This window comes from Penicillium citrinum (genome assembly GCF_028827155.1).
Source record: "Penicillium citrinum strain IBT 23319 chromosome Unknown utg000008l:1.0-2707905.0:1.0-2709502.0, whole genome shotgun sequence".
Classification (NCBI taxonomy): Eukaryota; Fungi; Ascomycota; class Eurotiomycetes; order Eurotiales; family Aspergillaceae; genus Penicillium; species Penicillium citrinum.
Window position 1 is genome coordinate 1,890,472 of NW_026622693.1, and position 14,824 is coordinate 1,905,295.

Sequence of the window (14,824 nt, forward strand, 5' to 3'; positions counted from 1 at the left end):
CTAGAAAGTGTTTAATGTGGAATGTTGATGGTAGTGGATAAACTGGCAGCACACACAGCCATGGCGATAGTATTCGAGTCACGGATGTGAGTCGTCCGCGATCGTGGCATTTTGGCGTGTTCCATGAGAATAAGCATGGTACTGACAAAGTACTGATTTGATAGTTGAACGTGTAAAAGGTTTAAACCAGCAGGATCCTAACCATTCTATTACCATCCAATGTCATTTTATCTTTCTTCTGCTTCTTATATTCAAAGCCTGAACAGTAACATATCGACCAGCTCGCGTAGCTCAGTTGGTAGAGCGCGGCACTAGTAATGCCGAGGTCTTCAGTTCAAATCTGGACGTGAGCATATCTTTTTGCATCAATGGCTTTTTTTGCATTGACCTTCTCGCACTTCGTCGCTGTGTCATCATTTTATTCTCCTTCATCATTGTGCTTTCTTGTGAAGATTCTTGTGTTTTACGTGTAACTCATTAGACGCATTTGGATGCTTCAACCGTGGTTGGTTAGTAAAAAGCCGCCGCGACTGACAACATTGCAGATATATATGTTTGGCTGGGTAGGCGGTAGAGCAAAGCTTGATTTGTACTCCTACTAGGATATAGTATACCTATAAGGTATTCTTCGCAGAGCTGGTGGGTATGCCACAGTTTAATTATGCTTGGAATCAAAAGGTTTCTGCTTGTATTGGTATTCTCCGAACCTTCGAAGAATACTTAGAATGGGACGATGCTAAAATTTTCCAAGCTGCTTAAGTGCGTCATAGGTATGACGAAAATGATTGCCTTAGACCAGATGGTCGATTGACCTGGAATACAAGAGTCGGTATAATGACTATCTAATCGATATAAGTTTATTGTCTGAAAGTAATGAGCATCTCAAAAACTCCGACATATTGAAACTCAGCAGGTTTTTGAGTCGCCGAATCGTGCTTGATGAGGTTGATCGGCGATTCAGAGGCATTGCTAAGACACGGATCTCCGTCCTACTTATTCACAGTTCTCAGTATTGCAATATCGCAGTCGAGATCATGTTTTTGTCGAGTTCTCAAAGCTTGAAATTTCGAAAGGGCTGAGTAGCAAACAAGTCAAGACCGTGAGCACCTCTACTCAGGGAAAATTTACTATGGCCAATGTGCCAGCGCCCCCAGAAGATCCCCTTTATCGCGCGATGAGAGAATATCGGCAAGATCCCCATGAGAAAAAGATTGATTTGGGGATTGGTGCCTATCGAGATGAAAGTGGCAAGCCGTGGGTTTTGCTGGTTGTCAAGCAGGTCTGCTTGCCTGACGCATTCGCGCCTCGATTGGGATTTCTGACATAACAGTGCTAGGCCGAAGCACGCCTTCAAACACCAGACGTCGATCATGAGTACCTACCGATACGCGGTCTGGACTTGTTCTTGACCGCAGCACAGAGGCTAATGCTTGGCAACGATAGTCCTGCTATCTATGAAAACCGGATATGCACCTCCAAGCCTGAAAAACGAAAAAAATGATAGTGATAAGAACAGTCCGACACGAAGGAACCTGTCTGGGCTTTTCTAGAAGTAAGACAAATGATAATTGATCTTTCTAGATCTCTTCCATGCAAACAGTATCGTGGACTGGCGCAGTTCACTTAGGAGCGACATTTATCTCTCGTTTCTGCAGCGAAAAAGACAGGCCCAAGGCATTTATTTCCTATCCGACATGGCCAAATCACTACCAAATATTTAGCCAAGCTGGATTTGACGTGCAACACTACCCTTACTATTCGGGAACAGCTCACAAAATCGACATCAAAGCCATGATTTTGGATCTGAAAGAGACTCCGAGCAGATCCAAAGTTGTACTGCAAGGATGTGTCCAAAATCCCACCGGGCTGGATCCATCTAAAGAAGAATGGAGGCAGATAGCCGATGTTATGGCAGAGAAAGGCCATTTATCATTCTTTGACAATGCTTATCAAGGCTTTGCAAGTGGTGGTTTTACTCAAGACTCATGGGTGTGTCGATATTTCGTCGAACTGGGATTTGAATGTTGTATCGCCCAATCCTTCGCCAAAAATCTTGGAATGTATGGGGAACGTGTTGGTGCCTTTCACTACAAAATAAATTATATATTTAAATACAAATATATATATTTGAATAAAATATAATAAATAATATTCTTGATAATTTATTGTAATTTGTTATAGTTAAATAGATATTTTTCAAACAGAGAAAAATTACTGTATATAATGATACAGAAATTGGATCTATAGACAAACCAAAAGTGACAATAATATTCCGCATATATAATAAGAGCGGCGAATACAAATGGTGGCCGACCGGTCCGATCCGTCTTCAGTGGAAAATATGGCGGCAAAGAATACACACGAGCGATATACTGTTTTCTATAACAAAGATCTACGGCAGATGGCTCCTCGGCTGTACTTCAAAACAGCAGTCGAAGATGGCACAAATACTATCTTTAGAGTATTGGGCGACAATCTAGTCCAAAGTCAAGAAACGCTGGATTCGATCACGCGAGTACTGCAGAATGACAGCGACCATGATCGAGCGGCGAAACACCGGCAGTAGAATCTAATGGTAGTAGAAACAGAAATCAAAAGATTCAAAAACAAGTACCGAAGTAAAACCAGAGACCTCAGACAGCCATAGCCTACAAAACTACATTTGACACCTAGGCTCGAAATCTTCATCTTTCAGTCCGCACAGGTCTCCCATCACCCCGGAGTTAGTACCGGTCTTGCTATGAGAGTCGCGGTAACTGAAACCGTACCGAGAAGAAAGAGGACGACTACGCAGGACGCCATGGAATAAGGCAGAGTATAATGTATTTGTAACAACCATTCTATAAAATTGGCTAGATAAATTGACAGTGCAAAGCTCGACATAATTTTGAGTAATCCTTCAAACAGTGCGCTGCAGAGTTGGTTGCTGTCGACAATCTAGGCACTACAGTAGACATGGTGTTGAGCTGGTGTACAGAAGGTGAGACCGATCAGTCTGCGTTCATCACTCTTTTGCCCGAAGAAGAAGGCCTTTTTTGTTTATATTTTCTATTATACCTGTTTGCAAATGTGACTCCTTAGGCATATTTGCCGCCGCAGTCCGTTTCTCCGAGGAGTTCAGTTTCATCCATGGCAGTCATGGACGTCCCATTGGCAAGCTTACTCTATATCTAAGCAAAATTTTTTAGCAGCTACTTGGGCAGGTATGAATTATGCTACTCCGGCTATGCCTCTCTGTTAACTATTTCCACTCCAAGAGTGCTTAGTCAACGCGTTTTGCTTGTGGAGAAGGCAACAGGATCTGCAGGAATTTATCCACCTCAAAATCTGTAGTTATGTTTTGACTAAGTTGAGATAAGCGGCCCCGAGAGTTGCTCGGACCTCCGGTAAATTACATACCACTGTATTGTTACAGTACGCAATACAATCTATTTAAGTACTTGAGATCTTCTATTCCTCATGGCCGTATTTCCATTTTCATCCACATCCGCCTATCAAAGCAATCCCTTGAACTCACGAATATTTTGTTATGGGCCGCGCCAACAAAATAAAAGCCCGCCGGGACAAAGCAAAATCTGACCTGGAGGATCTTCCACTGGGGAAAAGACTCTCAGTCACACTATATAATAAAGACGACTGCAATAGCGCGATTCGCGGAGAAAAGATTCCTATTGCCCTCGGCCTAAATGTCACGCGCTTCTCTGTGATCCGTGGTATTCGACACCATGATGGTTTTGCCCACGAGTTACGCGGTCTCTTACCGGAATTCACTCGGGCACTCAACGCGCGTGCAATCATGAGCGGTGTCATCCCGGAGATCAACGATTCCTCTGAGATACCCTATTGCATCTGGTATCCGGAGCCTCCGTCCCAAGATACTTTGCGCAACTTGGTGAAGCGTTATCCTAATATGATATACCATGCTGCTCGTGCCTGTGCCGTGGCGGGATATGTTGATCTTTATTCGGAGCTTCACGTTCTTCCCGAGGTTCATGTTGCCGCCGAAGCTCGCGATGCTAGTCTGGCCAGAAAGAACAAAGGCAGCGAGGCAATATACAACCAAATAATGTCGAATTATTTGAAATTTGAGATAATGAATGATTACAATCGATCTGTCAATCTTGAGTATCCTCGTCCGGCACATTTGAATGGAGATACGGCAGTTTTTTCCGATCTTACTGCACGGATGCTTCATGCGGGGATGGATGATAGCAGCAAGAGATCTGTCAAATTTGTTGATTACATCGAATGGGACACAAAAGAATACAATACATACGACCATTTCAACATCACTGAGGATATGGGAATCGACGAGTATAGTTGCGGTGCGCCTGAGCCTTTGGCCAGCTTTTGGCCTCTTCTGTATTCGCCTATCCCAGAAGAGCTTCCACCGGTGAACAAAGACAATTTGATTCTTTCGGCGGCATATACAGGTCAAGTGGATCGATATATTCGCCTTCGTCGCCCCAAGATGATTGAACAGGAATTTCACGCGATCGTTCTGGGAATATATCATCACCCTCTTTGGGCGCGATGGTGGAGTACACAGGTCCCGGAGATCCCCAAAAAGAGAGAGGACATGCTTATAAGACTTGCAATCAATACTCAGCGCATCATCAGCGACGATATAACTTGCATCACACCCGATACCCCGGAATCGATTGTACCTTACAAAATCTGGTGGCCTAGTACTGCTACTCCAGTGACCTATGTGCGTCTTGCGCAAAAAAGGCCTGATATGATCGAATCTTGTCTACGAGCTTGTATTGTTGGTGATTACGAAGAAGCGTGGGATGAGATTTTGCTCGGGTCATCTAATGCCCCGGACGATTTTAAAATCACTGGACTTTCCAAATTCATCAGAACGCATATCTATGCCGAGGCTAAGAATTCGTCAAATGCACACTACTTGAATGACATAAAGTTACTTGGAACAGCCAAGGTGGAGGAGCTTGAATCCAATATTTACTACCTGGATGACATGCATACTGCGAAAGAGATGTATTCACCGGGCTCAAATGCCGAGAGATTTGTGATCAAAGACAAGCCATTTACGTTGACTACGGAGGAGACGAGCGCAGAAGGGATTTCGAGAGAGCCGAGTCATCTTGGATTCACAATTTTTGGAATGGATGCAATTGGATTGACTGATAAGATATGGGATCAGAGAAGCCACGTTGAGGTCGAAGAGATGTACGACATTCTTGACGCCAGAAATCCCTCATCGCACTAATTTATTGGGGCGAATGCGATCTATCATGCCGCGGCGTGGGAGCTGATCTTTTTTTTATCTAACGCTCACGATGTTGAGGCTAGATACCCGTTGTCCTCTTTTTTCAACCCCTTTCCTAACCTTTGGGAAATCTTGGGAAGATCTCCAATCATTATCATCTACTATTTCCAGTGGCGCATGCTTTTTTTTTTTTTTGGCAGACTCGCAATCCTGCATTCTCATTTCACTAATATTACACCTAAATTGAATGAAGCCACGACTTCAGTCAACCCCTCCTTGCATCATGTGCTTCAATTTCAAGTACCCCAGGACATTCTCCTGATATAGGCCTTTGAATACACTAAAACGCAGATCAAGAGCCGCGTGGCTATTTATGGTCCTCGCGGCACAAACCTCCCAGCATCCTGCGTTTCGCGTTCTGGATTTGCTGAATATTTGCCGGATGGTTATCGTCCGCATTTTTATCGGATCCTGGAGTCTCAAGTGTGCCAGTTCTATAAGCTTTGTAGTAATCATGGAGTGATACTCTGACTTTTTTCTCCCGCTCGATTGCTTCAATAGCCGATTTTAAATCGCAGTCCGGTACAATTTTACCGTTCGGAAGTCTTTTGGAGTTGTCATCCCTGACCAATCCTTGGTAAACAGGTCGATTATTTTCGGCCTTATTTGCTGGGTCATATTCGCTTCGAAGAGCTCGGCTGATTGCCAAATGACTTTCAGCAGTACGGATCGTATCAACTCGCTTTCGGGCCAAGAAAGCGTCACTAAATGGAGGTTTACTGGTATCAGGATGCTTGCTCTTGTAAATATCTCCAATTGCCCTGTTCTTTATTATGAGCGCTCGGAAAGCTGCAAGTCATACTTGACTATCCAACGTACCTTGAAAGTTCTCTAAAGAGATTTGGCGGATCATAAATCTCCTGATAGACACGACTCAATTCCATCTTTTTTATTATGCCGTTGTCGTCCAACCACCTGGCACCTTCATCTACAGATGGGGGAACGTAGTCCTTTCCATTCCGTGTTTTGTAGGCTGTAAATCTAGACTTGACCGTTGGCTGCTCCGCTCGCTTTTCCAGGTATGTAATGAATTGGGCGAAAGAGCACGACTTGCATTTGGTAGCAATTTTTCGATCGGCCTCATCAACATACTGCTGCTCTAACTGGTAAGCTGACCAGTACCACATTCGCTCATAGGCACCTGCTAGACCGAAGGCAGATATGCGAAGGGCAAAAAATGCAAAGAGACAGAACAAGATCGTTCTCATCTTGACGGTAAAGAAAGTCCAAAGCAAATAATAGTCTTTTGGAAAATAATATTTTGAATCGACCAATATGAAATGACTTGCAATCCGGACTCGAGTTTCATCATATACTCTGGTTCAAAACTATTTCCTGGATTCGCCTACGAGAGCCTAGCCGTGTGTAATGCCCGTTTCGATCCGTTTTTCCCAACTCTCTCTGCGCCCTGAGCTTTCAGTCTGTCTGTGAGCCTCTAATTTTCGTGATCGGCAATGTCGGAAATTCGCATGCGAGATATTTTCACCACCTGGCCTGTATAGCTCGGTTTCACCTTTCTATCTCGGGTGGATACCGCGTGATAGACGAGGATGTGATTGTGATTTCGTCTCGCCAACCTTGACTATCCAGTCTGGCCCCCAACCTGGATCGAAATCCACACCCCCGTAGGTGCATTGATGGTCAACGAAAGCAAGATCCTGAGGTATCAAACAACAAGAAACCAGTAGTCTTAAGATTTACACCATGTAATACAATATACCATAGGTCTAATAGACCTAGAATGAATTGTAGGGGGTCCGTCGACTCCTGTCCTTTGCATTTCCTTACTGAACATTCGTAACCTGCAGTTCATATTCGATCAAGTCCGTGCGCATGATCGTCCGAGATTGGCGACTAGACCACAAATGCTCTTCAAATTGAGTTGCGGAAGCGTGGGTATCTTGTTGGTTTGATCTCCAAGCCTTGATATGCGAAGAAATCTTCATTTATAAAAAAATTAACATCCCCAAGCGAGGCTTCCTGATCTATGTACCAACAAGAATAAGCAATGCTAGGGGACTCCTTTCATAACAATGAAGTGTAAAAATGGGTTAGCAGTGTGCCTCAGTATAAAACCGGCAACTATACGCCAAGACAGGCCAAGAAATCTTAGTTCGTTTACAGTGAAGGGCCAAGACTTCTCGACTTTGAGAAGCAATCCCGTATTGCTTAGTCGAGCCTCACCACAAAGTTAGTCACGAGCCATTGTAAAGTAGCGCAAGATTTGATCGAATAGGATCCGTTAGAGGCTGTCAAAACCGAGCAAATTTTGGCGTATATAAAGTACTTTTGGGGACCACCCCCTGCATAAGAGGGATTAAACGAAGTCGGCTTTGTTAGTTTTTCCTTGATTCCCCGGGAGGTTCCCTGGTCTAAAGTAGCGTGGACTCCATTTTCATGCATGTCCAGGGTTCTAACTTTGAGATAACCCGTCCGTTCCCAAAATGTTTCAAGACTCATGAATAAGCGAACAGGAAGGGGAATATCAAACACTGCGTAGAGAACGCCCTGTTGTAGAACGCCCTGTTGTGGAACAAGGTGTGATGGCCCCCATGACAGTGGACCTGCACTCAAAATATTATGCATACAAACAGAGTTCAAGGCCCACAGACCTCGTTTCTAATGAGTGCTACTCTACGGAGTACGAATGTGGAGAATTCTGTTGTATGTACCAATCCAAGAAAATCCAAACAAGCATGTATCTTGTATGCTTCCATCAATCTGGGCAGGTCAACCGAGATTAAAATCCTTCACCAAGGCTTTCTGGCGTTGTACTTCCCTGCCCGAATTGCTCCGAATGCCATAACTATACGCCGTGAGGCTTAGCGTTGTAGTCTCAAGTGGACCCTGCAGTTGGTGCAGGTACGGAACCCAGAGCGCGCAGTGTGAGTCCTTGAAATTGACTCGAAGCATTGTGGATCTTCATTCAAAGGACAAAAAAAGCCAAGTACGATTTGAATTGAAATATGCTGATGAATCGAAAGTCTCAAAATGCTTGTCAAGATATTTATCTGCTAATATCCTCTGATAACAGGCATCGTCGCATCCTCAAAGCCTGTTCTATTACACGGGCAATTCTTGTTCGAAAAAGGTCATTCATGCTCTAAAATCTTATTTGTCAGTGTCATTGGTAGACACATCTGACAGGATATTGTTTTTTCATCACTTCCTCGTTCATTTTTCTCTCTTCACTTTTCATCCGCCTTGCGACTCTGTATAAAACATGGGGCTGCTGGTGCATTTGGCTACACTTAGCCAACTGGTCGCCCTGGTCACTGCAAGCTCCTCTCACATTGTAACGGATCCATATATCGCAAGTCAATGGAATGCGTGCCCTTCAACTTGCAACAGCGGTGACTCCAGCCACTGGGATTACTATAGTAATATTCGCATCCTCAAAACCTGCGACGAGCCGATGCTTCTGAACTTTGCTGTCCACAATCCCATTCGAAATCAGTCAAATCCCGGGCTATTGGCTTGCTCCCTGTCCGTTGATAACACCTTGGAGCCCACGAAGGTTCAAGTCGAGGCCGCGGATACCAAACAGTATACGGCAAAAGATGTGGAGCTGGAAGTCGCTTCACGCGGAGACGAAGCAAGCCAATACACACCCCACGCAGAAGCTGCGGCAAAGCTTGTGAAAGCTCAGTTCGATCATGCTGGTGGAGAAAATTCTACTATTGCCTTTGGGTACTCTAACGGCGTTGCTCTTGGTGCTTATATAGGCTCTGCCATCGAGAGAGAAAACGGCATTATTGCATCTTTCGTCGAGCAGCTCCGCAAAGGAGAACTCAGCTCTTCTGGGTCTATGATGCAAGTTTGTGACGTCACTCGTTCATCAGCATATACTGTCGGTGTTGTATCCGAGGCAAGCTTAGACAATAAAGAAGCTTTGTCTGCTGTTCAAGAAGCAATTGCCACCTGGAACAGTGGTGATTGTGTCCAAGGTTACAAGAACAGTCGCAAGTCACAAACTACCGTAGGGCAAATCATCCAGCCGAGTGGGAACAGCTCCTATATAAGCCCCCATGCGAAAGCTCATGCGAAAAGGTCGCACTCGCACTCGGGCCTTCACAGTCGTGCGAAATGCAGAACTATACAACTCACTACCGAACATGGTTGCACGGAGCTTGCAGCAACCTGCGGCATCTCGCCTGCGGACTTCACAAAGTACAATCCAAGCTCGACTTTATGCGGCAATCTGAAAAAGGGTCAACACGTTTGCTGCTCAGCTGGAACTAGGCCTGATTTCGCGCCTAAACCGAATAAGGATGGGACTTGCGCCACGTATAAGATCAATAATGGGGATCGTTGCAGTGAAATTGCCGCGGCGCGTGATATTACCGTTGATGATATAAATGACTGGAACAAGAAAACCTGGGGGTGGCAAGGCTGTGGAAATCTGCCTCCGAATGGTAAGCTACAATATTACTGAATTCAGACCCCTGGCCTTGAGCCTGTATTAGATCCAGGACCTCATACCAATAACAATAGGCCACATTTGCGTCAGTTCAGGTGACCCTCCCATGCCAGCAAGCGTTCCGAACGCCGTTTGTGGGCCACAGGTAAACGGTACCAAGAGACCGGATAACTGGGATGATATTTCAATCCTCAATCCGTGTCCTTTGAACGCCTGCTGTGATACTTGGGGGTAAGTGTTGAGTATTCCAAAGCTCACCGAGCGTGTATCTAATTTCGATTTACAGTCAATGCGGCATCACTCATGAGTTCTGCACAAAAACAAATGCAAGTTTCCAGAGACGGATCGCTCGCCTTTCCACCAAGTTCTCCATCTGAACTAACCTGAAAGTTAATAGTCTACCACTGGAGCACCCGGTACAGCCGAAAAAGACACCAACGGCTGTATCTCTAATTGTGGTATATACATCAAAATGAACACTGACAGCCCCGACGAACCGGCTACCCTCGCATATTACGAGGCTTTCAATAACCAAAGACCATGCTTGAACCTGGATCCACAGGCTATCATGACTCTGGAAGTAACTGGTGGCGAAACTGGAAGTTTTGCCATCGATTTTGCGTACAGCTATATTCATTTTGCCTTTGCCAACATTACAGAAGACTTTCAGGTTGACGTAGGCACTGTCAAAGATGAGTTCGAAAATTTCAAGAAATTGTCAAAGCCAAAAGACCCAGCAGGTGATGAGATTAATCAGGGCAAGGTTCTATCTTTTGGTGGTTGGTCGTTCTCGACTGATCTAGATTCCTACGCTATTTTCCGCAAGGGAGTCACAGATGCTCAACGCTCCCAGTTCGCATCCAATGTCGTCAATTTTGCTGAAGACAATAATCTCGACGGTTTGGACTTCGATTGGGAGACCTTCGGGGCCCCCGACATCCCGGGCATTCCACATGGTGATCCCGGCGACGGTGAAAGATATCTCAACTTTCTGAACGAGGTTCGAGATAAGCTTCCATCAGAAAAGACCGTTTCTGTTGCTGTTCCGGCATCTTACTGGTATCTCAAGGGCTTCCCAATCAAGAAGATCTCCGATGTTGTGGACTATATTGTTTTCATGACATATGATCTCCATGGTCAATGGGACTGGGATCGGCCCAATGGATCGGATGGTTGTGATGGAGGGTCCTGTCTTCGATCTCACGTGAATCAAACTGAAACTGCTCTTGCATTTGCTATGATCACCAAGGCTGGCGTTCCAAACAATAAGATCTTCGGTGGAGTTGCCAGCTATGGTAGATCTTTTGGAATGGCAGACCCATCCTGTCACGGCCCGACATGTAAATTTACGGGGCCAAAGTCAGGAGCCAGGCCAGGCGAATGTACTAAGACAGCAGGCTACATTGCAAATGCTGAAATTAAAGAGTGGCTTGATGATGAAAATGAGAAAATCACAACCTATTACGACGAGAAAAGTGCATCGGTTATCTCATACTCTGAAAATGGTACCTGGGTCGCTTACAGCAGTAAGGCCAACCGGACTTCACGTTTAGAGGATTGGTGGTACAATGGCCATTTTGCCGGAACTGCTTTATGGGCACTTGACCTTACCGAGTTTGTCAGCGAAGATGATGATGGTAAAAGATTGGAAACTATTTACCCGACGAACTGCACGCGGTCTTTTCACAACATGGATGATTTAGAGGCCGCAACTGGCATTGATGACTACTGTATGAACATTTATCTTATGCAGGCAATGTCAGGCAATCTTACTGCGTCCCTCATAAAATATCAAGAAATCTTGGACGACGATTACGACAAGAAATTTGGTTGGTATGAGGAAGCTGTGAGAAAATCTGCCCCGCTCAATCTGCAGTCATTCCTCAAGGCAAATGATACCAAATATTTTGACTGTGTTCAAAGTGGAGACACAGATGGTCACAAGAACCATACGGGAAAAGGCTGTGTTCATGATAGGGAACTCGGTATTAGCGTTGACGTGTACTGGAGCGTACATGATAAAGAGCAGTTCGAAAGAGACCTCGCCGCAAAGACAGGAATCTCATCTAAATGGCTTCGATGGGATATGGACTCGGAAACTTACCATGACAGCTATAGTGGCAATGAGGGAAGCACCATCAATTACGGCAAACCATGGATGAAAAAGGATTATACAATTGATAACCCCAAAGACACTATTTCAAAGCGACTGCCGAATATCACCGCATTCCATGAAAATCTGGACTTCACGATTGGCCTCGCCAACTATAGCTTGTACTCAGGGGACACAAGTGATGTTGTGGATGGAGCGTCAACACTTGTCTTCATGGTATCATCAGCCGTGACCAGTATGTCCCGGGTCGATGATATTGGAGAGGACTACGAGGAGCAGAAGATCATAAATGCCATTTTATGGTTTGTGACGGGCGTTCTCTTCCTCATTCCTGGTCTTGAGGAGGGAGCGGAGCTCTTGGAACTTGGGACTTTGGCAGCCTCTCTGAGATTGATTGGGACTGCTGGCGATGTTGGCGTTGGCGTATATGATGTTGTCAATATCAAAGAGAATGGACCAGCAGCTGTACTCGGCCTACTCCTGAGTGGCGCTGGGGCTCTTTCCATGTTAAAGGCCCCAGAGGGGTTTGCCAATGCAGCCAGGGCCCGAAGAGCGATTTCCGCGACTCATATTGATGCGTTAGGGACGGAAGTCAAGGGCGGAATGGGGCAGGTGGAAAAGATGATAAAACGATGCTATTAGATGAAAAAGGCTCAGCGGAGGATGCGAACATCCCAAGCAATCTGAACTACTTCAAAATTATTGATTAGACTATATTTTCCACTGAGTCCGTCAGGTTCAAGAAGGCCACACATGCAGCAGCTCCTGTACACTGGCACTCTCTTTTCTGGCCCAACTGCCAAGACCTTAGCGTGGAAGAGTAATTGGGCGGGTCACTCTAAATTGAGACCGCTGCGCAAAGAAGCCTGCATGGCATCTTCTCCTCCTAAGAATGCTTATCCTTAATCGATCTACTCAAATAACACATGACCAGGATTGTTAAGATGGTTTGGAAGCATATCATAACTTTATAATCCACACCAAATATGCATTGAAAGGTTTGATGTTGGCTAGAGGTTTGTATGGCAACTTCTGTCACCCATCACCTCCTAATATCAATAGTAACATCCAGAAAGCTCGGTGAACCAGTTCGCTCTCATAAAGCCATACGGCTCACAGACATCTTAGAACCTCTTTCCGCCTTCTAGCAAAAGTAACCTCGTTATTCACTTGCAGTATGTCTTCTGCTCGAGAGAAATACTCTTTATTCTTAGCGAACCTTGACCGTCTCCCTCCTGAGCTTATAGACCGGATTTTTCTAAATTCGGCATTTTTTCAGAGTCATATGGCAATGGATTCCACTCCGTTCTACATGGCATCATGTTGATTTCCCAGCTCAACATTTTTACGCATCTTCAGAAGAATTTGATTAGTTTCATGAGTACCGACGTCCTACGAAAAGGAGATTCTTAAGCGATCGAGTTTCTATAGCGACTATACCAGTGCCTGCCTGGCTCGTCAAGAAATTTCGCTTGAAGACGTTATACCGAACAATCCAATTGTCTTCCATCATTGTCAATTAAGAGATGAGGATTAAATTTATAAAATTCATTCATTTTGCAGTATTTATTGGTATTTCATTGATAATTTCAAAACAAACATGTAGTGTTAATGGCTTCTTTTATGGCATGTATAAAGATCATCCGATGCAGCAAGGTCTGAAGGCACTCTGCAGACAACAATTGGAAGAGCGCGTGAGAGGTAACAAGGATCCCGAAGTTGTATCAAGAATACTTGATCTCGATTTCAACCCTGGATGCCGTCGCCTGACCCCCGGCGAAGGCTACCTTGAAGCTTTCGCGAATGACAACGCCGTCATGAGTTTCAAGCCAATTGAGAGAATCACCGAAGAGGGAATTCGGACAGTAGATGGGCAAGAACACAAATTCGACATGATTGTCTGTGCTACTGGATTTGACACGACCTTTATTCCTTCTTGGGATTTGGTCGGTCGAAATGGCGCAAGACTGGATGAACGATGGAAGACAAACCCAGAAGCATTCTTTTCTGTTCAGGTTGATACAATGCCTAACTATTTTATTTTCAATGGCCCCAACCCTGCTGTTTCGCATGGTTCCGTTCTTACGCAGATCTCATGGACGTGTGATTATCTTTTACGATGGGCCAAGAAGATTGCGACCGAGGATATCAAGTAAGTCTGTGCTGAAGGTTCTACTCTCGGTGGCCCTTACTGACATGTGACAACTAGATCAATTGATGTCAAAAGAGAGGCAATGGATGATTATAATGTCTACGCACAGGAATTCCTGAAACGCATGGTCTGGTCCGATGGATGCCATTCTTGGTACAAGAATGGAAAAGGATCTGGTCATGTCACAGGCGTCTACCCCGGGACTATCCTGCATCTCAAAGATTGCCTGGAGAATATCGGCGGTGAACATTTCAACATTGAATATCGTTCTAAGAATAGGTTTCACTTCTTGGGTAATGGGGAGAGCCTTTATGACAAGGCTGGCGCAGGAGACCTGGCTTACTATATGGATACCATGAAACTCTGAGGCTTTTCTCTAGACAAAAAAAAAGGCGAGCGGAAGCCCGAACATTTCTCTGTGATGCTCTCAAAATTCCATCTTCCGGAAAGAACCGATACAAGTATTTTAATGTTGTCGTGGAGATTCAGTCTGTACAGGAATTTGAGATCATTGAGTCGTTTGACCATCATAAATTTTCAGGCCTCAACGATGCGCGGCGTCGAGCAGGACGTACGTGACGCCCATCGGAAAATGGAACAACTTTATCATTGCCTTTCAAAAAATTTCAATATATTGAAGTAAAATTATCCAGGTTGAGGTTAATGAAATTCAAAAACGACGAACACCGTAGGAATCGGACTTGATTCCTCTCCTCCCCTCCTGCTTTGCGAAGTGGGGGTATTCCGACGGAGTTAGGGCTGACCGGATGATGTGAGCATTTGGGGCGTTTTGTAATCCTGACTGTTAAATAGACCGATCATCCGGTTCATCCTTTCGCAGTATCA

General features: G+C 44.9%; 5 protein-coding genes across 5 annotated transcripts; 4 read left to right on the forward strand and 1 right to left on the reverse strand.

The window, feature by feature from the left end:
- Positions 1-1,003: 1,003 nt before the first annotated feature.
- On the forward strand, positions 1,004-2,142 carry N7469_009147 (uncharacterized protein; the record flags this gene model as incomplete). The annotated part of the gene is made up of 3 exons (XM_056648065.1): positions 1,004-1,279; positions 1,337-1,442; positions 1,601-2,142. Coding segments are annotated over 3 exons (924 nt in total), but the record flags the coding sequence as incomplete, so codon positions are not given.
- Positions 2,143-3,529: 1,387 nt separating this feature from the next.
- Positions 3,530-5,233, forward strand: N7469_009148 (uncharacterized protein; the record flags this gene model as incomplete). The annotated part of the gene is made up of 1 exon (XM_056648066.1): positions 3,530-5,233. One exon carries the CDS (start codon positions 3,530-3,532, stop codon positions 5,231-5,233), a length of 1,704 nt encoding a protein of 567 aa, XP_056497831.1.
- A 367-nt stretch (positions 5,234-5,600) lies between these two features.
- N7469_009149 (uncharacterized protein) lies at positions 5,601-6,501 on the reverse strand (the record flags this gene model as incomplete). The annotated part of the gene is made up of 2 exons (XM_056648067.1): positions 5,601-6,054; positions 6,113-6,501. The coding sequence occupies 2 exons, from the start codon at positions 6,499-6,501 to the stop codon at positions 5,601-5,603; spliced, it is 843 nt and encodes a 280-aa protein (XP_056497832.1).
- Positions 6,502-8,516: 2,015 nt separating this feature from the next.
- On the forward strand, positions 8,517-12,468 carry N7469_009150 (class V chitinase; the record flags this gene model as incomplete). The annotated part of the gene is made up of 4 exons (XM_056648068.1): positions 8,517-9,708; positions 9,788-9,944; positions 10,000-10,039; positions 10,111-12,468. 4 exons carry the CDS (start codon positions 8,517-8,519, stop codon positions 12,466-12,468), a joined length of 3,747 nt encoding a protein of 1,248 aa, XP_056497833.1.
- A 986-nt stretch (positions 12,469-13,454) lies between these two features.
- On the forward strand, positions 13,455-14,345 carry N7469_009151 (uncharacterized protein; the record flags this gene model as incomplete). Its single annotated transcript, XM_056648069.1, has 2 exons — positions 13,455-13,978; positions 14,036-14,345. The coding sequence occupies 2 exons, from the start codon at positions 13,455-13,457 to the stop codon at positions 14,343-14,345; spliced, it is 834 nt and encodes a 277-aa protein (XP_056497834.1).
- Between the last annotated feature and the right edge of the window lie 479 nt (positions 14,346-14,824).